The 24,857-nt window shown below is 37.7% G+C and overlaps 2 protein-coding genes across 3 annotated transcripts; both read right to left on the reverse strand.

Annotated features, from left to right (window-relative positions):
- Positions 1 to 10,734, reverse strand: vegfd (vascular endothelial growth factor D). 2 transcript variants are annotated; one of them, XM_055183840.2, is made up of 6 exons: positions 9,878 to 10,734; positions 4,395 to 4,593; positions 3,873 to 4,063; positions 824 to 963; positions 335 to 441; positions 1 to 111 (listed from the first exon to the last, which is right to left on the reverse strand). In XM_055183840.2, exons 1-6 carry the CDS (start codon positions 9,965 to 9,967, stop codon positions 14 to 16), a joined length of 825 nt encoding a protein of 274 aa, XP_055039815.2. In that variant the 5' UTR covers positions 9,968 to 10,734; the 3' UTR covers positions 1 to 13. The 2 variants fall into 2 exon arrangements, with proteins under 2 accessions (XP_055039815.2, XP_055039816.2); XM_055183841.2 differs by lacking the exon at positions 9,878 to 10,734 and adding an exon at positions 7,233 to 7,536.
- Positions 10,735 to 11,007: 273 nt separating this feature from the next.
- Positions 11,008 to 23,091, reverse strand: pir (pirin). Its single transcript, XM_055183839.2, has 9 exons — positions 22,771 to 23,091; positions 22,569 to 22,661; positions 20,082 to 20,162; positions 19,255 to 19,461; positions 16,777 to 16,861; positions 13,935 to 13,979; positions 11,834 to 11,916; positions 11,682 to 11,748; positions 11,008 to 11,533 (listed from the first exon to the last, which is right to left on the reverse strand). The coding sequence occupies exons 1-9, from the start codon at positions 22,861 to 22,863 to the stop codon at positions 11,415 to 11,417; spliced, it is 873 nt and encodes a 290-aa protein (XP_055039814.2). The 5' UTR covers positions 22,864 to 23,091; the 3' UTR covers positions 11,008 to 11,414.
- Positions 23,092 to 24,857: the final 1,766 nt, after the last annotated feature.

Below are 24,857 nucleotides of genomic sequence, written 5' to 3' on the forward strand. Positions count from 1 at the left end.
TTGTTGAATTGTGTCACGTATGATGTGATCTGTGTGTCCTTATTTTTGGGATACATTCACACGTCTCTGAGTCAATTTCACAGTCCTCTGCACTGATGGCGGATGGTGGCTCTAAAAAAAATAACTATATGTTATTGCAGGCGCAGGAAATGCAAAAACCATAATAATCAACTAATAGGTGCTGTGTGTAACTTATTTGGTCTAAATTAAATTAAAATAAAACCGATTTCACATTTGACATTAAATGCAACAAGGCGTCTGTGCAAAAGATCAAAACAGGAAGTACTGGAACAAATACGTGTCAGCGAATACACTACAGTCAGTTCTTACTAACCTTGTTTATTGGATGGGTACGCCACACATTGCTCTGCAATCCAGTCCCATATATAACCTCGATTACATTGCCTCTTGATGTCTTCTGCTTTACCTGAAGTCGTATAGCTGCAAACATACAAACACATTCAGACATATTAATTTTCCAAGAAACACATAAAGCATTACATGCGGTTGATATTCAGCAAGGCACAATCTGAAATCTTCTTAATCAACAGCGAATAGCACAGCATGGCACAGGAAATTTAAGGATTGGGTCTGATATTTTAAAGGGGTTTAATGTTACATCACAGTAGTTAGCTAACATCTATTAAGCACAAGTGCAAAAGCAAAAGTACCCAGTTGATAATGTCATTCAGCTTTTAAAAACCTTGTAGTCTAAACTTTTAAAACCGGCATAAATTGCTGGCCATTACATTCAATGTGACAACCTTTGATTTGATTCATGTGTCACAATGGCTATTCTTGTAGATCTAAGTCTGGTACTAACCCGGTACTCTTTCTGTGCTTCTCACGAACATGTCTGCGGATCATCGTGTGTTCCTGGCACTTACACTCGGTGTGATTGGCTACTTTCACCAGCACTGGCTCCGGTCCAGATTTGAAAGGGGCCAGACTCACACTCAAAATCTGTGAGGAAGTGGGCGTCTTTTAGTCAAGTGGAACAGTGTGTAGTGTACACTTAAACATGACATGATAAAATAGGTTTGGAAGTAGCGTTCAGATGTTTTGAAACACTTCACAGACAAGGCTTAGCTCAAGCAGGATTACTGTAGGTCTTAGTTAAATTTAATAAACATGCCTTAGTAAAACATGAAATGTTACTGGTGTGTACTGGAGAGTACATGTGTGAAGTTTTAGCTCAAAATATCATATAGATAATTTATTACAACATGTTAAAATCGCCACTTTGTAGGTGTGAGCAAAAATTTGCAGTTTTTGTGTGTGTCTTTAACAGGTGTTGTGTCGAACTCAGTTCCCCCTATGTTTCCCTTCAGTGTAGTGCTTCCATAGCGCCCCCATCACGTTACATTTAGAAAGATTAAAGATTTGAATTGGTTATACTAAAAAGGCATAATATCATGTATTTTATAATACAATTTATTAAATATTTCATACATTTGACAGTTTCCTATTAGAGTATTTCTTTTAAAATATAGCCTGTCTTTTTCTTTTTTTCCTTTACTGGTTGTTTTAAAAATGTAATCTCTGCATACATAATTAAATAAATATTATACATATAATATGATTCATACTGTAAAAATAATTGACTTACCATTAAGAACAATACAGATACATTACAGAAATGCACACATATACATCTCAGTAGCCATTAAAACTTTAAATATATAAATAATAAAACCTATAACGTGATAAAAACGCCATAAAAACACTACACTGAAGGGAAAAATAGGGGGAACATAGGGGGAACAGACTTCGACACAACACCGGCATTGACCAGTTATCTTATCAATTAATAGAAAACGCTTTCCTGCAAATGACGAGAATTTCCGGCTTTTTTATCCACCAGGTGGCGCACTTCCGCAACTTTTACAACCCGGAAGTAACGCCTCACGTGAAAGAGAAAGATCTATCAAAAGTCCTTCGCAAAAAATGAATTATCTCAGTTTTTTTATCAAAAATTTGTGTTTTTGAAGAAACCTACCCATATTTGAGAGGTGATAAAAAACTAATAAAGGTAGGATGAAACTTTTTTTTTAATGTAGATGATCGTTCTTTCATTTGATATATTGTATGTTTATACATTTAAAGAAAAACATTTTCTGGAAGACTTTTGTGAAAATCATGAAAAATGCTTGCGCTGGCTGGAAACTTTTTTTAAAAACGGGAAAGAGTTAAATGCAAATGAGCTGATCTCTGCGCTAAATGGCAGTGCCGTGGTTGGATAGTGCAAATTAAGGGGCGGTATTATCCCCTTCTGACACCACAAGGGGAGCCAAATTTCAATTACCTATTTTTCCAATGCTATCTCACGAGAATTCATAGATATTTTATGAGTTAGCCAATTCGTATTAATTCATACGACCACATTCGTAAGTTTTGGTTCGATTTGCTTTGACCCCTGTGACGTTGGGTTTAGGTGCGAGGTTTGGTTTCGTTGTTGTTGTTTTTTTATGAGAATTGTACGATTTTGCACGATTAACTCTGATGAATTGATACAAATTAGCCAACTCGTAAAATGTAAGATTTCTTGTGAGATCATCAGGCTGATTTTTTTTCACATGCTTGCAGAGAATCGTTTATCAAAACTAAGTTACTAGTTGGTCTTTTTCAATTTTATATGTTACAGTTTTTCTTAGTCGCTTTGGTGCATGTCTCGCATCACTATTTACATTTGCACAACAGTTAGTTCAACCTCCACAATATTTAGTTATTTGTGCACATTATAGTAGCAGTTTCTCATTCCTTTGAACAAATTGCAAATGCTTTTGGACATGCATCAATTGCTTTCATACAATTCTCTGCTGTTTTATAACATTATCATTTGCTTATGTCATGTCAGTCAAAATTAAGTATACTTGTGAATGCAGAATAGTCATTCCATATAAATGAGGACTAATAGTCCTCATTTCATTGCTTGAGTCATTACATACAAAAATGTTGAACTAGTTGTCAAAATCATTTTTTTAAATGTTTTTTCCCCAAAAAAGTCTCCTAAATTTAAACATTTCTGAAATGATGTGGCCAGACAGAGAGGAACGTCTGGATGTGCAAGAAAGATTACAGTACTATGTATGTTGTATGTTCAGTTCCAGTATGTACTGCAATATTGTTTACAGTTGTGCACAGCTCTACCCAAAGGGAGTTTATGTTTGTTGTAAATAAGGGTGTATTTTTCTTTTGCACAATGCTGTGAACAAATTAGAACCGCAAAGAGCTTATGCAGTAAAAATGTGAAACATACATTTTCAGTGTCTTGTACTCAGTTACCTCACTAAATACAGTAATGTGTAACTTTAATGTGTACTGTATTTTTCAAATAGCTGTGCAAATAGTATATAGTGCTGTCTTGAGCATTTTCAGGAAGTGTCACCAAGATCAGATTTTTTTTTTCAATTGGAAAACATTTATACCGTAAACTGTCATAATGAAAACATGACTAAGCCATTTGACTATCTTGTTCATAAACAATGGTGTGAGGACTTTTCATTTTGATGACACTAACACTTTCATTGACATGAATACTTGCTTTGAAGAATGACCTATCCATTTTGAGCAAGTGACACGCTTTTGCAGGTTATCAACTAGGTTTTGCAGTTTGTACTAATTGTTCTGAGAACTGCATTAACTGTTGTGCAAATATAAATAGTGATGTGAGAAATGCACCAAAGCGACTGAGAAAAACTGTAAAAGAAGCACTGGAGACCCAATTATAGCACTTGGAAAAAGAAAGTCAGATTTTCATAATATATGTCCCCTTTGACAAGTATAGCTAATTGCATTTGCAATTTTTTACACATTAAAAAAATAACATAATTTTTACGTAATACCCACGCAATGCAATGAGTAGTGCTCACAGTTTTATTGACATATGTCATGCTTGAATTACGGCAGGTAACTCCCTCTTTGTTGCAGCAGCCGCCACACCTGAAGACAGAGACGCAGGGCGGCTTAAAGAACACAGCTGTATTTGTGCCCAGCTCTTTGGCCACATCCACGCACGTCTCTCTTGGCATACACTGTGTTTTTTGCCATTCTTCATCAATGTCTGCAGGAAAAAAACTGATTAGATATAAATGTGTGACTTAAATAGCAGTTTTTTACACAAGGTTAGTGGACATGATGCTCTTTAGTGTGACGTGGTAAAGGCTGTGCATTGTGTTAGCGACACAAAGGTCAAAAATTCGAGTTTAAACGTTTTGATAAAAGCATTTGCTAATGCATAAGAAATATGCATCTTAGGTCTTCGTACAAAGTTTAATATCAATAAATATCAATCAAAGTAATACTGAAAATCAAGTGTAAACCTGCTGCTGACAACAATCTTTGTGGACATTTTCCAGAAGTAAGCCTGGTCACACAAATGAATGTCTGTTTACCTTTTAGCATCTGTGGGCTAAATGATGTGGCCGCGTATCGAGTGGATCTGCGGTTTTCAGGCTGTGTGGCATCGTCAAAGTGCTTCAGCTTGAGTCTGCATCTCCACAGCTTCCAATCCGGATACTCTGTCAACATTAGGAGCTCATCCAGACTCCCAGCTTCCCTCAGCTCCCGCTCCCACTTCTCCTGATTTATGTCCTGTGGAGAAATACGGTAGTTATCAAAATGAGGACAAAATGTTTTTCCTGTTGCTCGGTAGACCACTGTGTTAGAAGCTCATGGGTTGGAATCAAAGACACATATTATTAAAATGTATAGCTTGAATCCACACAATTTCTTTGGGTTAAAGTGTCTGCCAAATGCAAAAGAGTAAATAGAGATCAAATAAATCTTTTATGTCCCCAGAGTATGTATGTGAAGTTTTAGCTTGAAATACCATAAAGTAGGGATGGGCAATATAAACGATATGCAATATAAACGATAGAAAATTGGCATACGATAGAGATTTAAAATCTATTGCACTATCGCGATAATGCGTGTTGATGACACAATCTACCCACGAACTTAAGAGCCACGAGCTGCAGCCGAATAAACATGGATGAAAGCGTCAGTGAAACAGAGGAACTCGTGAAAAAGACCAATGCAACATCTATTTTTTGGATTTAAGCCATAAGTTACATAAGTTAACTGCTGCTCCACGTGCGAAATTGGCATTATGGTAATATACAATAATATATGTAGCTGTAGAGTGTGTCAGGCAAAAGTTCCAGCTAAGAGAGGTAACAAGACTAATCTGGCCATAACAGTTTACTTTTACTTACTTTTTAGCAGTTTGGCTTTTGTAAGGGTCTATATAACCTGTTCTGAAACGAGTCTATTGAAAGTATTATATCGCAATACATATCGCTATCGCAAGAGGCCGCAATGTATAACGCAATATGGATTTTAGGCCATATCGCCCATCCCTACCATAAAGATAATTTATTATAGCATATTAAAATTGCCACTTTGTAGATGTGAGCAAAAATGTGCCTTTTTTTGGGTGTGTCCCTTTAAATGGAAATGAGCTGATCTCTGCACTAAATGTCAGTGCTGTGGTTGGATAGTCCAGATTAAGGGGCCGTATTATGCCCTTCTGACATCACAAGGAGAGTTACATTTCAATTACCTATTTTTTCACATGCATGCAGAGAATGGTTTACCAAAACTAACTTATTTTCATATTTTTTTCATATTTTCTAGGTTAGTAGAAGCACTGGAGACCCATTTATAGCATTTAAACATGAAAAAAGTCAGCATGTATGATTCCGCGCCCCCGTGAACTCTGGCGAACTTTGCCGTTGTACCAAGATGAATCTAGAAAACTCTACTAATATAAAATATATTTCCCCAAAATATATTTTCAAATACATTTTAAAATATACAAAAAATGGCCAAAAAATATATGAAATGTTTACAAAAAATTTTTTTCAACAATATATTTTGGGCCATTTTTTGTATATTTTAAAATGTATTTGAAAAATTTATAGATTTTAAAGCATTTATACTTATATTGGTTGCACTGAAGAAAAACTTTGTTATGTCACAAACCTGTAAACATGACAGATTTGGAAAGGTTAAAATTAAATATATTTTCAACTGCAAAAACATACTTATAATTTTATATTTTATACATACTTTAGACATTTTATACACATTTAATATTTTGCTCAATGGCTTAAAAATTACAAATTGATTAATTGCCCCTAAAATACATTTTGAAATATATTCTCTTAGATAGATATAGATAGATATAATGTATTTAGCATTTATTTAAAACATATTTTTAGCCAGAGAAATTTATTTTTTGCTGAATGGGATCCTGATCATAAAGCGGTCAGCAGTTTTGTAGATGCTGTACCCGTGTTCCTGTAGCTCAAAGGGTAGACCATTGCATTATCAATAGAAAGGTCATGGATTTGATTCCCAGGGAACACGCATACTGATCAAATGTATACCCTGAATTCACTTTGTATTAAAGCATCTTCCAAATGGATGAATGTAAGCTAATCTTAGTGAATCTTAAAATAAATTGTCTTTATTTCCACAAGAGGGCAGCAGTGATCATCACTGTCAGCTCTCTGGATTATGTAGATATGTAATGAATCAATATTACACAGGGGAAAAGATGCAGCTGTTCCCAAGTAGTCCACAGATTCATATGCCAGGAAAAAGGCAGAGTTGCATCAGGCCTTGAATAGATCCATATTTTACAACCTCAAAGTATTCCCTCATATACCTGACATCATTGAAATTGACATGCATAACAACATTTACAGCAATACTGAATCACAGATGAAAATTCTTGAATCATCTGAAACAGTTTTAAGGCTCTGATGTTCAGTCTTAGCAAGATGGGAGCTCCCTATTACATGAATACAATTCCTAAACCAAGATTTTAAATGTAAGGGTTTATCCCGAATATAAAGCCACAAAGTTCCCATTTTTTTTCACTTGTTCTTCAACTAGCTCGTGAAGCCAAACACACGCAACACCCTCTGGCAGAGGCCCACTGTAAACAACTGGACCATATGGTCTATTAGCTCAGTATGGACCACCTGTTTAGAAGCTCAGTGAAGACGCACACAAATTCAAGGGACTGGCCACGAATGTGGTTGTTTTGGAAACATAGATTGAATAACTGCTAAGTGCCTAGTGGCAGCTGCGGCACAACCTTCCTCTTTACAAAGTCATGAGCGCCCCTACAGAAGAAAAAGGAGTGAGGCGATAATTCAGTAGATCATGTACAGGTGGAAACGGTTCTCCTAAATGGAGTCAGAATACATATACAAACAAACCTCGCAGTCTGCGACCTCTCAATCAATGCCACATGATCGGGCCCACACAGAATCTGTATCCGGAGCCTACAGCAATCTGAATATCGATATGTGGTAGCCATCTTTTATGAAATTCTTAAGATTCACGCTTCCCAAATCAAACAATTCCGTCTACTCTTGCATACGAGTTATTGAGAAATCACAACGTTTTTGTTATTTAAACAGGCAAAGACAGCACTAGCTTGCTTTTGCATGTTTACTACACACCGGGTGTGTCTTGCAAAAATGGCGAACGAATAGAAAGCCAACGGACTTCCAATCATGCTTTTATAAGACGAGAAAAGCCGCAAAGCGGGCGGAAAGTAAAACAGCCGGGATGGAGAGTGCTGGCACGCGATATGGAAGTCGGGCTAGCATCCCGCTGTCGTGTAGTGACACGGGCTTCTCTGATCCATGCAGTATGTTAGGGTGGGAACTAGCGTTGCCACCCGTCCTGGTTTTCCCGGGATTGTTCTCTTTTTTGAGTCACAGTCCCGGAAAATTTATATTCTTTCCCGGGACACGAATTGTCCCGTTTTTTTGTAAAAATGAACTTTTAAAGCAGAATTTCCTGGTTTCAAATTAAAGCGTTTCCTTCCACTGTTTCTGTGTTCATCCAATCCTGTGTCCGTAACCGGGTAAAATAGAACAGGTAACACAGTGGATTGGCCAGGCGTTTACTTTTATTTGATTGGAAACTCAACTTATCGCCTAGCAACTACCTATGCTGTCGGTTGGTCGCACGCGTCGCATCCACAGATTCCACACACACATCCTGGATGAAATAGTTTCAGTTAAGTTGCTAGTCAGCTTTTAAAACGATCGGTGGGGTTGGTCAAAGCTGAACTTCAAGTTAGATTAAACTTTAAATGATTTCATTGAGGGACAGCCGAGACTTCTGCAGGCAGCAAAAAGGGATGAGAAATACACATGGAAAAAGAGGTGAGAAATGTCAGTTTAGGTTGCCCAAATTTACTAAGTTAACAAAAACAAAAAGTTGTTTGTAATCTATTATAATACATTTAATCATATTTTAATTGCTAAAGAATATATCCTATATTTGTACAAATGATTATATTTTATAATAGAATAATGCAGTATATGTTTACACAATGTTTATACAAAAGTGTATTTAATGCATCTGGGAGTGCATCTACTTCAGGGAAAGCATCTACGTCAGGACAAATATAGGTAAGAGAGGGAATAGAGTCCTACAACTGTAAACATGGTATATTTGCAAATATTAGTTGATCCCCCCTCCAAAAACAAAACAAAACAAAATTTCATCTGAGTGTCCCGGTTTTTCACAAATCAAAGGTGGCAACCCTAGTGGGAACTGTCTGCTTCCACTTATCCACACAGACAATACAACAACAAACAAAAAGCTTGAGAGGAGTGGGATAAAATCTAAACATGAGCGAAAAACTTCAATTTTCCTTAACAAAAGTTAATGAGGTGGATGGCCTCTGACAAGGAGAAAGACGTGAGACTTTTGAGAGTTTAAAAGACCCTCAAAAGCCTCTGGTTTCACTCAGATAGCAGGCTACGTGCCACACACACACATGCACAGATGCTAACAGTCAGCCTCTTTATGAAGCGTATCTATTCAACCTAACAGGATGCTATTGCGCCACTGCTTGGAAACCCATCACACTACTTACGTAACCTGCCTTGAAATACACGCAAAGGAGATGAATTACGGTAACAGCGTGAATGGCTTTATGTTTCGGATGTTTAGTTATTCAGTAACAGTCATAAGGTTTCCCTTATGTGCTTCAATTACTCATTAAGAGTGAAAATTCCAGCTAATCCCAAACATTGTCATCTTCTCCAGATGACACATTTAAACTAATTCAAGCCTAGTTTTTTCATGGTGCAAGACAGGAAAATGTTTGAATTTGCTACTTCACATCAGGGACACATCTGAGCTTGCAACTTCAGTGAGCCAGCATATATTGAACAGACATTTTATTGAATTGGACAGGATGTTAAAAGTATTACAATAGTTCATAAGAAAATACAAACACATGACAGAAACATGACAGTAATTAATTGCACATATCAAGATTGTCTGGTTAATATCATTGACACTATTGACAATACATTGCAAATCAATTCTCAACTGAGGCGGCTCCTACAGGACACGTTTGCGCAATGCGCATGCGCTATTATGTACGCGTCTTTTGGGGTTAAAAAGTAGCGTTGCTCCGCGCTTCTTTTTAAGGTCAATTCGTCACCACGTGCTTTCACGTCATCTTGTCAAGCTTTGAAAATGCGAATTAGTAAGATTTTACTTAATTCTGGTAAGAAAATAATTTTTTTAGCGAAATTTTGCACACGGTTTTGGGTCATTAATGATTTAATGTAGTGTAAATGTGCATTTTGCCAATTTTAGTATTTACCACTTTAAATTAAAAAGCACACTAATTATTAAAAATAACGAAAAATTAACACTTGAATAACTTTTTCTAGTAGGTTATGTTAGCTACCAAGAGAGTTGCTATCACGTCATGACTATTCATTTAATTTCTTTATAAACCCGATAGCATTGCAAACAATATCAAAGGGTTTTGGCAGTGTTTGTCTAAAGGTAAAGTTATAAATGTTTGCTGAATGATGCTACTTACTCTCAGGGGTCTGTATGTGTCCACAGCCAGCATCCGTTTGACGTACAGGAGTAGCAACATGTGAAGTCCAGCACATATCTGTGTCTTCATCCTGCTACTGACTCTCCAGGATACAGTTTACAAATTGAGCTGTGATGGAGGCCAGTCTGTACTCTGTATACAGGCTCAAATCACAAAGCTAACCAGTTTTACAGACAGGACCACACAGACTGACACGAGACCTATCGGAAGCCAAATGGGCTCTCCTCTTAAAAAAAGAAAGAAAAAACGAACATCAATCAGTGCTGCTCTTTAAACTTGTCTGAGGAGCAGTCTGGAATATGCAGTATGTAGCTTTCTTTCCGGTCAGCTTCCTCTGTCAGGTTAACACCTGGATGCTGTCATCCGACTTGGCCGTCACTAAATATGTTGCGCAATCTCCCACAGGCTCAGATCCAGTCTTCTCCAGCCGCAAGTGCGTGCGATACCGTCTGGGAGAAGTTCATGTCTGTCCCGTCCCATGTGCTGCAGTCTAACTCCACTGTCACCACGTTTCCTGCTTGCCGACTTCCAGGCTCAGTTGCTCGCAAAGAGGAACATGTGGTTTTAAATGTGATCCAGACCTCAATAGAGGACATGCAGTCAAGGGGGGATAAAGGGAGGAGAGAGAGAGTGAGAAGAGAGATTGAATCTAGCCTCCAAAATGCAGCAAAGTGGCAAAATGAAACTGGAGGGAGCTAAGCCGACATGCCCTTTCTCTCTCTTTTTTTGTGTGTGTATGTGTGTGCGTCGCACTTAGACAGATCCAACAATGAGCTGGTAATACGAGATGGGAATTAGAGGAAGCTTTAATGCAGTTTAATGGGTTGTGAGTGCACCCAAGCTCTCTCCAGCTCTGATCTTTGATGGCTCTTACTATAAAAGCTTCAAAAGAATCTATTATCGGACGATTCCTTTAAACAAAAACTTCAAATGAGTAACTTATGAAATGGAGATGAATCGTGCAGGTGCAAATTTAACACAAATGAAAATCAGACACATATGTATATTCAATAAAAGAAAGCATGTTGTGATCAGATAAAATGTATGAACAGCCAGAGATATAATCTTGATTACATAAGATTGAATTTAAAGAAAAAAAAGAATATAAATTAACAAATAACCAAACCACTTTAATAATTAAACGGATAATTAGCTATAATAACAACATAATAAGAAATGAACACAAAAAGGAATACATTGATTCAAAGTAAACCATTAGATAAAATGTGACCCAGGCTAAGACACTAGTTTCTAGTTTACATTACTTATAAACATATTGCACTGTTGTTCATCATTAGAAATCTAAAAAAAATCTCTTCTTTGTATGAGTGTGCTTGTGCTATTGCTCTTTAAAATAAATGTAACGTTATTTGATGTTTCATTCTACTGCAATAATATTCATACAATAAGTGTAAATGAGTTGACCAGGTACTCTTAGGCTGACTGTATATATGACTTTAAGAAGGTATAATAAACTTAAATATAAAGTGCCCTTTAAAGCATCTTTAAAAACAACTTAAAACTTTTGACCAATCTTTGATTTCCAAATTTTTGCCTTCTCAAATCCATTTGTGCCGGATTTGTAGTCTTTGATGGTCTGATCAATCTCTTCCTGTGTGTTCATGACAAACGGTCCTAAAACAAATAAAGACTTAGTCAGAAGACTGATGCATTAATGTAAAACATTTTAATATCTACATAAAAAGCTATGCATAATAAACCTTTACATTGATTAAACCTTTAAACATATAAATCACATTAACAAAGATTTCACAAAACCTACCATACTGAACCACGGGTTCTTTAATAGGCTCACCAGCAATTAAAACAAAGTGAGACTCATCAGCTGCCTAGAGTAATAAAAAAAGTTTTAAAAAATTATCAATTTGAAATTATTAAAACCAGAAAAGGTCCATAGGAACAGAAGGAAAATACCTTGTTTTCCACTCTGACGTATTCACCATCGTCAAAAACCACTGTGTGGTGTGGCTCTATTGTCCGCACATCATCATCTGGGCCTAAAAAATAAATCAGATACTAACTTACACATTTTGAATTAAGTTTATTGTGGATCAGATACCACACAAAATATAGCGGGAAATGTCATCACTGTGGGTTCTGTGAGGTTAAAGGTGGTGTGTGTACATTTTAGCAGCATCTAGTGGTGAGATTGCGAATTGCAACCAACAGCTCACCCCTCAATTATAAAGCTCATGTAGATGCCACAAGACAAACATGTCACAAACGTAGGGACGAAATGCACTTTGTAGAACCCAGGGTTTCCCGCAGAAAATTTGTTAGTTAAGGTGGTAGGGTTGGGCGAGACAGGGGGCGTAGCAATCAAAGGGGCGGGGCGTACGCGTCATGATGAAAATTACAATATTTAAAACACTCAAATAAAACTTAATTTTAAAGCAACCATGACAGAAAATAAACACATACTAGATTATTAATGAATTAAATGTTTTTACCTCTAATGGAAATAGCTGCGTGATGAAGTGAAACTAAAGGGTTAATAAACACAAACTGAAGCAGATGTTGTAGAACGTCTGGCGAACGATGATCGATAGCGCAAAAAAAAAATGATTATTTCCCACTATTAATTACATTATCTTAAAGGAGTGTAACTACTGTAGCATGTAAATAATGCCAATAAATAACATGAGCAAGAGCGCTAAACAATTATATTGAATCAACAGGCACGTGAAACCTAGCTAGCAGGTTGCTCAAACAACAAAAATCACCAGCTAACTTACTTTAAATTTGCATGAACTAATAAGGCTTAAATAAACCCAAAACATAAGTCCACTTACAGTTCTCACGGACACGTGTATTATCAACTGGCTATCCTCCAAACATTAAGGGCCACTTCTTTATCTCATTTCGGCCGTGTGGCGCTCGTGCACGCTCGCGGTGTTAAGCACGTCCGCGCTATTCTCCGAGATGTTTTATCAACTGGCTAGTTATCCTCCAGATCCGGAGGTCCGGATCTTGTCTTCCTCATTTTGGCCGTGTGGCGCGCATGCCCGCTCACGATGTAAAGCGCGTCCGCACTATTCTCCGAGATGCACTTGACGGCCTTTTGTGCAGCAATTTTTTTTGACGACCTAGTCAAGGCGGTAGGGTTTCCCAGCTTAGGCGGGCCGCCTGAACTGAAAAGTGCTGCAGGAAACCATAGAAATATGATGCCGGCATCCATGTAAGGGGACCCGTGGTGTATGTAGATAAAAAACGGCTCATTCTAAGGTAATAAAAACAATACAGTTCATTATGTTAGATCTTCATTCAGCCCTGATAATATGTTATATATATATTATGTTGCATTTTGTCAAGGATCCTTCTAAAAGTTACACAATGCACCTTTAAGACTATCCCAAACCATTCCCGCACAGTTAGATCCTTACACAAGGGGGCGTTTTCCCAGACAGGGATTAGACTAGTCCTAGACTAAAATAAATGTAAGAGCTGTTCAAACTGAAAACAACTTGCACTGACATATGTTAAAATACATCAGTGCCCTTTGTTTTACCTCAAAATGCACAAAAGTAATGTTTTTAGTAAAGCATGTTTGTTCAAACTAGTTATATTTCCTAATTAAACCGAGGCCTAGTCCTGGCTTAAGATAATCCATGTCTGGGAAACCACCCCAAGAAGTCTGGTTCTCGAAAGCTAATTTATGAAAAAAATATGCATTTGATTGAAAAAATAATAAGATCCAATAATCATTAAGAGGTAACTTTGAAGTAGCAGGTGGAAGATTTATATTTAATGAATATTTGTATAATCTCCAACAACCTGAAAATAATCAAAATTGATCCAATACATTTTATTTCTCAACTTTAGGTTAAGAGTTGCCATTGGCAAAAGATCATAGAAACAATCCAAATTTCTGTCAGATTTCCAAGAGAGAGAAAGAGGAAGTCAGGAATAATCTTAAAGCACCTGCTCATGTTTCAAGGACTGAAAGCCGAATCCCTACAGAGGATTGAACTTTGGATACAGCTTTCATTTCTGTATTGTTTTTATTTAAACTCACCAGTGCATAAAGAGCCCGCGAGGGTGTAGATGAAAGCGGTCCATCCTGAAAAACAAGAATTATATAAAACAATAATTAATAATAATTATAAATATAGTAATAAATCTTAAATGTAGGGTGAATTATTCAGATAAACTGGAATAGTTTTTGGCACTGACATGACTGTAAAAATGGCTTCATACACCTAAAATTTACTATTTACAGTGTGATCCAATTTTTTAAGATTATTGAAAAATATATACAACTTGAATTTGACGTCTTAATGTGTTATGTCTCAGTTTTCTTTAATGACACAAACTTCCTTTTCTTTATAGCTTCTATGGCCAATAATGTTCAATTCCTCTTTTCTCATTTGATATTTTCTTATCTTAGGGGTGTGCACACCAAAGCTTTTACGCCAATGGAAGTTCCGTGTTTTTCAAATGAGCCAGCAGCTAGCGATTTTCTTCCGCGCTTAAAACCGGCCCTTGGCGTTTTTCCAGGCTCAGCGCTGAGCAAAGAGTGTTGAAAAATATTCAACTTTGGGTGAAAAGCTCCACTCGTCAATGTCAGTTCTCACATGGCCGTCCAATCACAGTGGAGGAGGGGAGGGACATTACCACAGCAACCAACCGGCTCACAGCTGAAGTAGCACAGCTACCACAGCGGTCAGCTAAAGAAAGTTGGAAAAAACAGCTGGCATTCGGAGTCCTCCAGGCGTTTTCAGCTGCGTTTAAAAGTTTTTGTGTGCACAACCCCTTAATGTGATTGTGTTAACTCATTCCCCGCCAGCCTTGTTTTGAAAAGTTGCCTGGCATCATTTTTGTGATTTTCACAAAAGTTTCACAAAATGCCTTAAAATTTTCTTCTAAAAAGATATAAACATACAAATATATCAAATGAAAAAACAGACCCTCTGCTTTCAAAACAAACAATAAAAACACAAACAAAACGGGAAAAAAAAACATTTCATCTTATCTATATTTTTTCTCTGCTTATAAACTCTTAAATATAGTATTTTTCTTAAAAATATATTTTTTTAGCAAAAAGCTAAAATAATACAATTTTTGTAAAGGAGTATTGTTCAGATTCAGAACAATTATCAAAACAAACAGAGTTTAAAATTAGTAAATCATTTTTTGCTTCAGTTTTTTTTATAAATTTGGTAAGTGCCATCTAGTGGATAATTATGGTATTACGGATTAACATAAAAACTCATCAGGAACACATTTTTTTCATGCAAATGTTAGGCTTTTTCGACTTCATGCGACGCTGCAAGAACCGACAGCCGGATGACGTCAAAGTACCGCGAGAACGATTCTAGAACTCATACGAAGTGTAATTTCGTCTCGCTCTCACTGCACTTTAACGTCATCCATCTGTTAGTTCTAGCGGCGCCGCAGGAAGTCGAACAAGCCTGTTTTCTCTTAAAGGCAGAGTGCATGATCTCTGAAAGCCAATGTTGATATTTGAAATCACCTAAACAAACACACCCCTAACCTAATAGAATCTAGACCTTCTTTTGATAGACCCGCCCCACACATAAGCAACCCAGGCAACGATGTCATTTAGTAGACATGCCCCTTAATGCTGATTGGCTACAAGTGTGTTTTGGTACTCCGCCCGACACCCTTTTCCAAAGTGTTTGAAAATCATGCACCCTGCCTTTAATTGACGAGATAACTGGGGGGGCATAGAAAGAGTTCATATGGGCTCATGTGTTACTACCAGTTGATGCTACAAGGATGCACACTAGGGTGGTCCTTATTTTTCATGCTCTCACCCCACCAATATGTTTGAATAAATAAATAAAAAAAAAAATTCAATATTAATTAATATTTAAAGGTTGCTCAAAGTTTAACAGATTTGCATATTATGTGATACTTTGTGCTAGCGTGTATAATTGTTTAATAATATATACTTACGGCAGCAATGGACTTCTTTGATAATGCTAAATGCAATTTAAACTCTTGTTTTAGTTGTGATATGTCTTTCAAAGCAAGAAATTCAATGTGAATGAAGCACAATAAACAATATACACCGAGACAATGGCTGAAGCAACATGAAGCAAGTCCGCTATATGATTACTCGGATCAGAAGAGACTGAAATAACTTGAACAAAGTTACCCTCCAAGAAGCAAGTTTTATGTGTGTTGTGAATACAGTTTTTATGTGATTTTGGAAATATTCAAAGGCTTTGAGCAACCTCTAGATATTGTAGGAACAATTTTTAATTTTGCACAATGTGTTCTTATTGATATCCTAACACATTTAGGGGGTGAGAGTTGAACATAAAAAAAAATGACCCATTATAAGGACCACCCTAATGCACACATGACTCAACTTACATAACTGTACAACAAACTCAACACTGATGATACAAAAGCTATCCTGTATTTTAATGGTAAGTAAACCTGTATAGCACAGGTAGAGCATTGCGTTAGCAGTGCAAAAGTGATCAAATGTTTCGCTTGTAATGCACTGTAATAAGTAAAACGTATCTGCCAAATGCATGAATGTAAATGTAAGTAGTTAAAGCAACACTAAAGACTTTTTGCTCTTTGCTCCCCCTACAGGTTGGAAGCGGAATTGTCCATTACCACTGTCGTAAATACTGCAGCAAAGCTGGCTCTGATTGGATTGTAGGTCTGCCGTAAAGCAAGTTTTTGTAGTTTTCACTTGAACCACAGGAACGCGACCCGACGCTTGGAAACTTCTTTAGTGCGGTTTTGGTCGATAGAGGGCTGCAAAGCGAATGTGAAAGTGCCGTTCACTCTGTTTCGAGTGGATGAACGACGGAAACTTTATTTTAAGGTAAAAAAAACTCTTTGGTGTTGCTTTAAAACACAATAAACTTATTTACCTTTGGGCACGGGCTGTGTGTGCTTTGCGCCTTCCTTCAGTTTAAAGTCAAGATACATCGTTGGAGTTCTTGTGTAAATCTTTGACTGAAAACAATACATATGCATGTCAAGTTCATCCAGAAACACAAACTGCGGTTTACATCAGCAGACAGCTGTGACTACCACATACCATGTCCTGTATTAAGACAAAATACAAGAGAAATTGTTCAATGTTGTTTAAATTACGGACGTTAACAGATACGAAAACATTGTGTGTGAGTTCCACTGCGTGTCTGGTTCCAGTAAGCCCAAGTATTTGGCTGACCCACATTTCACTTCAGCACTGCGTCCAGCCCTCTGCCCTGGAGAATCCTTCCACATAACCACATTTAACATTTAAAACATTTCAGAAAACCACTTCCACCCAAGCCTGCTCCAAATTTCCTGCTGTTGTCAGAATGAGGATGCCCTTTCAGCAGCAATTAGTATGTTGGAACCCGGCATCAGATTGTAGATGGAACATTCTGATTGGTTGGAACATTTAAAAAGCTTTGTCATTCGGATCAAACGTTAAGAAATATTTGTTAGCGATAACCTAAGATACTGTATCTTACTGTAAAAACAGGAAACAGACAGAAGCGTGAGTGATAGTCGGGTAATGGATGGACAAACGCATGTGTTTGCCAAACTACAAACAGATGATAAACAGACACGAGCGTCAGACAAAGGCGTGCTCACTAAATTTTTCTTCTCTTAGTGGTTTGGTTTAAAGAATTTATAAGAAATATAAGAAACATGTTTTACATCACCAGGGGCCTCATTTATGAATCGCGGTACGCACAAAACGGGGCTGGAAACGTGCGTATGGCAGTTCCCACACTAAAGTTGTGATCTATAAAACAAACTTGACGGGAGAATGGGCTTGCACAGTGGGATCTTAGGATGATTCATGTACGCACACTTGCAGGTGATCTGTGGTTTATAAAATGGAAAATAGCTTTGTATTATAAGTCTTAATATTTTTTGGCATATGCGTACGTAGACTTTTAGTAAGGATCCTACGCACAGTTTTGACCCCTGATGAACAGGGCAGGCCTCTGTGTTGTTGGCACAAATAACCCGTACATCAGGTTAGTCATTTGGTATATCACAACAATATGTTGAGTAACTTATGTTGAGTCATTTTTTTTGCAAGAGAAAGTAGAAAGAAGATTTGGAAATGATGTTGGCCATATTCAAACCTGAATTTATCACATGAGGACCTGGACCTCATGGAGCCTACATGGCATAAAAAACCTTGGGCCCTATTTTAACAAACTAAGCGAACTGTCTTAAGCGCAAGGCACACGGTCTAAACGGGCGGGTCCGATTAAATTTTTGCTAATTTAACCACGGGAAAAATGGTTTTCGCACAGTCAAAAAGGGTTGTTCCTATTCTCCTAATGAGTAATGGGTGTTTTTTGCGTGTAACGTGCAATATTTAGAAAGCGGAATTTTAAACTGAAAAACTAAATGGAGGAAGAAGACCACTACTTTAAGAATAATGTTAAAAATTGTGTTGTTTTCATTTTTATTGAAATTATTATTTTTTTTTTTGGAGTAAAACCTTTAAAAGTCGTTTTCTTTCAGTCATAGAAGTAAAAATAGCAGGCTTTTAATTGCTGTGAATGTATTGATATCCTACATAATCATTGTAATCTCATAAAATAATTTGCTAATATGCAAGAAAAGGTTTGTACTCTAAAAATACAAAAAAGAGATAAAGAATTTACAAACGTGCGGAGAGCTGTTTCAGCGCTCGGACAGCGCCATGTTTTTTTTAAACCATTTACTTGAAAATGTTTTTATCTCACCATATCCACAGGTACAGTGCCATCATATACAAAAAATCCGTGAGATAGCATTTAAAAAAAACATTTAAAAATAGATGCATTTATTTAAAGCAAAGCATTTACTTACCAGGCTACAGGTGAAGCAGCTCTTTACGCCTTCTAACGTCTCACAATCAGTCCTCATTTATGTCCAAGAGACTCAATAATAATCTTTAAAATTTTAATCCATTAATTTTTCATATTTAAAAGCCTTTTTGTGCTGCTGTGCATCCATGTATTTGATAAGCAAACCCGCGTTGTCGTCCCGTTTATAGGCGCATATTACTAACGCGCTCATTAAATAAACCATATTGCGGCATTGACTTTAGACAAGGTTTTATTTGGTCAATGGCGTAGTCTATTTTAGTAGCCTCAAAATAGCAATGCGCCAACAATGCGCCTGAACACACATCGTATCCAGACCAGAACGCCCATGGGCGCAAAATTGGGTGCAAATGCATTTGCTATTTAACCAACGTGGCGCTAAACGTGAAAATTATCATTGCACCGGGTTGAAACTAGCAAAAGAAACTTGCATCGCGCATTGCGCTGGGTGTATGATAGAGCCCCTTGTATTCAACAACACTCAAATATGGTCTCAGGTCAGCTATACCAAAAAAAACTTACCTTCACTCCAAGTGCTTCCCCTGAAATGACCGCCACGGTGATTCCATCTTTACTTGGTTTGGGAATCTCTTTGCTCTTCAGCTCCTGGTACTGAGGCTCCACCATCTTATCTGCGCTCTTCAGGTTCACCCACAGCTGTAGACCATGAATGAGTCCATCTGACACGGGCATCTCAGCGTGAATCACCCCGCGGCCTGCAGTCATCCACTAACATAACAGGAAAAAAAAGTATTGTGTGTGTTGTTTATATTGCAAAGCAAGAATAAATATCTTATGTAATGTTACTAAATACAGTGTTTACTGGCGGACAAATTATCTTCACACTTTGGTATGATGTTGCTTAAACATTTAACGTTTATACGACTTGTAATTGCCATGTAGAGCTTAAGGTTTGAGGTTTTTTATAAGTGTAAAATTGAACCACTTTAGTTTTACAACAGCAGCTTAATAAAGCTTCTCGCTCTCTCTAATTCTCTCTCATTCTCTCTCTCTCTCTCTCTTGGAAGTAATGGAACTTTCCATTACTTCTGAGGTTTAAAAGCTGCTTTAGGGAGCCACTGTGCACCGGAGAATGGAACGCTCTCTTCTTTGTCAGCAGCTTTTATTTATGTTTCTTCAATGCTCTTGCTATTATCTGGGAGTCCCTAAGTGTTTAATGGTGAGGTAGCATTGCAGTATCTGGCATTGTTAAAGTCATGTGGGCTATAAATGGCTTATTAAAACACTTACTTACCAACCTGGAAGAAAGTGAGACAGCTTTATGACACATAAAAACACAGGAAATGCCCTACGGGTATGGGGTTCTCTCAAGTCTCATTTTCTGTTACCTGTAAGTCCCCAGATTCCAATTTCCCACTATGGCCACAGGAATCTTCATGGGCTGTTACTCCACTCAACAAATATGTCACCTGTGCAAGATCAGATAGATAAAGTGCATGTGAGTGCCTTTAAATATACATTTATGCATTTGGCACATGCTTTTATTTAGGGAATGTTCCTGTAGCTTAGTTGGTAAACCATTCTGTTGCAAAAGGTTTGATTCCAGGGAATATACACTGATAACATCTATTGTAATGCACTGTAAGTTGCTTTGGAGAAAGATTTCTGACGAATGCATAAATGTAAAATGTAAAGAGTAAACATTTGATCAGTCCATGCATTTCCTGGGAATCGAACCCATGATGCTTGTTGCTGGAATATAGATAAGACTGTAATTCTCATTTCTTGGGTATGGCCTTAAGTAAGTATGGAAAAGTCATTAAATCAGTTTATTTAGAAGAAAATAAACATGTCTAAAATTGTTCAGGTGGATGAAACATTTCAGAGGGCTGTGTTGGTAAAGTACACACACACAAAAAAAAAACATTTACGTTCGAGGGATTTGGGAAAATCCCTGACGGGGCATAAAGTTAAATATAATAGCAGATATTTTTTAAGCTGTATGCGAGTTAGAAATAAAGCATTATTGGGTGACACTCAATAAGTGTAAAATTGTTAACATTATAATAAACATTTATTAAAAACCTTTTACTGTAGTGCTTTTTTGGATGTGTTTTCAGAACAGTGTAAAATGTGATTTGATTTAAATATTTCACAAGACTTTTTTAAAATGTCAAATAAATCTTTGGGGTCCCCTGAGTACCTCTGTGAGGTTTCGCTCAAAATATATAGATCATTTATTATAGCATGTTAAAATTGCCCCTTTGTAGATGTGAGCAAAAATGTGCCGTGTTTGGGTTTGTCCTTTAAATGCAAATGAGCTGATTTCTGCACTAAATGGCAGTTCTGTGGTTGGATAGTGCAGATTAAGGTGCAGTATTTCCCCTACTGACATCACAAGGGGAGCCAAATATCAATTACCTATTTTTTCACATGTTTGCAGCGAATGGTTTACCAAAACTAAGTTACCGGGTTGATCTTTTCCACATTTTCTAGGTTGATAGAAGCACTGGGGATCCAATTATAGCACTTAAACATGGAAAATTTTTGATTTTCATGATATGTCCCCTTTAAAATAGTCAAGCAAATTACAAGTTATTGCAAAGGCACCGAATATTGTTTTTCTAGGCTAAATTTATAATAACCTAAAATTTGCAGATATTATATTAGCATGTTACCAATTAACCAAATATGCTGAACAGTGAACAAGGCAATAGAGAATCTGCATAGTGTGCTGCGACTTGCGGGAGATGACATGTAGTCTGTCTACCCCGTATGTGCTCTCAACAGGATACAGGTGGCGGGATAAAAGGTCAACATCTGACCCTTCGGAGGCTCGCTTGACCTGCGGCCACAGGCAGCCTGTGATCTTTAAGCACTGCTGTGATCGTGACCGCTTGAAAACAAACACACCTGCATGTCTCATGAAGGTCCGGCTCTACAACCAGTTGCTTAAGGGCGCACATACAAAGTATTATGAATCAAACCCCCATGGGCTCTACAACCATCCTTGAATTTTGTAATGGGACTTCTAAAATGTCAAAATGCATCTTTGTCACCATCACATTAAATTTGCATTAAAAAATAATGAACCCATGATGACCTGTGTGATGCTAACACCATGATCTATTTGAATTCTGTATTCTTAACTCACACATTAATTTTGAAGAACACTTTTAATGACCATACATCCTCTCACTCTGTGTTCTGCCAAAAACAAGGGGAGTGGTGAATACAGTATAACTTCTGCTAAATGGAAACAAAGGACCAGATGCAGTTTGGATGCTGAACTGCGCACCCTAGTGGTCAAACAAATCCATGCAGTCCTTATCCTAAATGAGATTAAAAACGGAATAAATCAAATTGAACAGATTGTGTTTCAACTGTGTATTTTCAATTCAATTGTTAAACTTCATCCGTGTCATTATTTAGCTGGAAATTGTCATCCAGAGCGCCTCAGGGGCAACAACTTGTGCGGTGTTACTTTTCTCAGCAGTTTTCTTAATGGTCCAATCACAGTAGTTTGCGATTACACGACAACCAATTTATTTTGTTATTTAATAGAGAGCGCATTTTCATTTGTATGCCAAAAAGACGTTGGAACTTCGTAGTGTAAAAATAAATTTAGATAAGACAAAAGAAAAATAATTAGATTTTAGTGCAGTAGGGATTCGGCTCTCTGAGCGTCAGCGCGCCCCCTAGCGAAATTACTCGGTTTGTACCATAAACAAAGTTTTTTGTCATTCTATCCAATTGAATTCAGTTTGTATTTGACAACAAAGCGTCATCATCATCTGTACAGTAGTGGAAGGACCCAAACCGGAAAATAGCACGACGTAAAAAGAAAACTCTCTTGGTACAGTAACAACACTTACCGTCTCAAATCCGCGATGTGGGTGATCAGGAAAACCTGCTGGCTTGGAGATCCCGAATTCATCAAGCATCAAGAAAGGATCAAGGTTTTTCAGCTGAAATAAAATAAGATGTTACTAGCATACATCTCATTCATCATGTTTTAACACAAACCGCAACACATGTCAAATATCATTTGCGTGAATAATAATTTTAATAACTCACCTCTCTTCGACCAATACTCCTTCGAACACGAGCCCCGACACCTTCAGACTGCTCGACACTCAAAACGACCTTACAAACTCTCCTGATCATCATTATTATTATTATTAACAACACCTTCTCTCAATATACTATTATAACACAATTTTAAACTACTTTAATAAAGTTGCACCAGAATAGCAAGTCGTATTTAGTTAATATATCTGCACTACAATATCATCCATTCATCTGTGTTAACGCGAAGGTGTCACACAGGTGTGCGTTAGGAAGCCTGTGTTGTTATTTGGGTCCGTCTCGTACTTCCTGCATAGATTATAATCCCGGCCAATGAAGTTATTTAAAGGTGCAGCGCAAGTCACAATGACACTGCATTATTTTCAGCCACATACAATGACAAATCACATTGCAGGGCAGTGCAGTAGTAGAGAGTGAAAGTCTTGAGTTCGTGCTCCAGACAGTGCAGAATACGATAGGACAAACTGTACAAATAACAATTAATTATACTCAGTACAGTGGCATCATAGACTGTAAATAAAGAGTGGCATGCATGGGGGGCAGTAGGGGCTCAAGCCCCTGACCCTTTTGTCTTAAAATATAATATGCCACTCTCCAGTAATAGTATATAATAATGATTATAAATATTATAATAAATAACAATACGTTATATAATATTGCCACAATGGCAAAAGAATTTAGCGGAGGTGGAGCGGTAGGCAGAGTTTCTTTTGCAGCAGTTCTTCATAGGCCCTGTCACAAATGGTACACTGTGTGGACTTTCAGTCTCGTGGCCCTAAATTGTGCATGCTTGCTTAGTCTACGAGTCCTTAGGGTGTCCCATCCATAGATGTATAAAGGCTAGATGTGTTACGGCGGAATCTCTAACGTCATCACCTGGCGGCCATCTTACCACAGGCAGCTCGCTCACTCGTAGCATTGAGTTTTAATGGTGCATGTACCTTCAAATGACCATAACTTGCTCAATTTTCTATCATTCTGGATGCTTTAACATGTTTTATGAATTTATTTATTTTTTTGTATAAGTATGCAGTGTCATAGTAACATCTTTGACGTTTTAAACAAACCAAACGGTTTGAAAATCGGTAGAAATTAGACTTTTGATCATTCAAAAGTACCTGCACCCTCAAAACTCAATGCCACGAGTGAGCAAGCCGCCCGCAGCAAGATGGCCGCCAAATTCCACTCCATTGGCCAGCAGCTCTGGCGAGAGCTCTAGCCTTTATACATATCTATGGTCCAATCCATGTAAAAAAAGATGGACGTAGTGTCTGTGACATAACCCATAGGATTCTGAAGATCATTTTTGAAGCCAATAGTAGGCGTGCTTGCCGTTGCCATCTTGGCCACGCATCACTCGCAGATATCCAAAAATGGGTAAAGAGGAGGGACGTGGGTAAAGCTGAGGTGGCTGGTTGCTGAAACCACGCCCGTCTAGCTTGACTCTAGTGACAGCAGTGGCTGTTCACCCCTCACTCAAGTGGCCACGCCCTTAATTATGCAGAACTTTAAGGATTAATATAGTTTAAACGGATGAGTAGTGAAAAAATTCACCCCTCACAGTTGTCATGAAGGGCAATTAGCTATACAGACCAAAAACAATTTTTGTACCACATTGTAAACATATTTTTTCTGCTCTAAAGTTTGGCATTTTAACACGGAGGTCTATGGGAATTGACGACCTTTTGGAGCCAGCCTCTAGCGGTCAGTCGATGAATTGCAGTTTAACTCACTTCCATATTGGCCCTGTCCCAAATGGCGCACTTCATGTGGACTTTCGGTCTCGTGGCCTTAAATTGCGCGTGCTCGCTTAGTCGTTCGTAGGGTGTCCCATCTCTCATTTTTATGCTTCGAAGTGTGCTCATCAGCGCCCCCTTTGCCCCCTTGATGCAGTCTTCTGCGAAGCCTGCACTGCAGCCCAGAAGTCTTTGCGAAAGAGAAATCAGACTAATTAGACAATGGAAGGGAGGAGTTTACACTGACGGGCAACTTCTCTTCCTATTTCCGGCGTGACGCTCGAGTCTGTCCCAAAATACGACTCTGGTGCACCCACGTGGACTCACGTCAAGGGTCCC

Source organism: Misgurnus anguillicaudatus, chromosome 14, assembly GCF_027580225.2.
Source record: "Misgurnus anguillicaudatus chromosome 14, ASM2758022v2, whole genome shotgun sequence".
Taxonomy (NCBI): Eukaryota; Metazoa; Chordata; class Actinopteri; order Cypriniformes; family Cobitidae; genus Misgurnus; species Misgurnus anguillicaudatus.

Excerpts from the sequence above, each read along its gene's own strand:
- pir (XM_055183839.2), bottom strand. The coding sequence starts at position 22,863 with ATGATGATCAGGAGAGTTTGTAAGGTCGTTTTGAGTGTCGAGCAGTCT. Across the intron at positions 22,662-22,770 it reads GGAGTATTGGTCGAAGAGAG|CTGAAAAACCTTGATCCTTT; the intron begins GTGAGTTATTAA and ends ATTTTATTTCAG. Across the intron at positions 11,917-13,934 it reads CGCGGGCTCTTTATGCACTG|GCCCAGATGATGATGTGCGG; the intron begins GTGAGTTTAAAT and ends TTTATTTTTTAG.
- vegfd (XM_055183840.2), bottom strand. The coding sequence starts at position 9,967 with ATGAAGACACAGATATGTGCTGGACTTCACATGTTGCTACTCCTGTAC. Across the intron at positions 964-3,872 it reads TGACATATGTCAATAAAACT|ATTTTGAGTGTGAGTCTGGC; the intron begins GTGAGCACTACT and ends ACTTCCTCACAG. Across the intron at positions 112-334 it reads GTACCCATCCAATAAACAAG|AGCCACCATCCGCCATCAGT; the intron begins GTTAGTAAGAAC and ends TATTTTTTTTAG.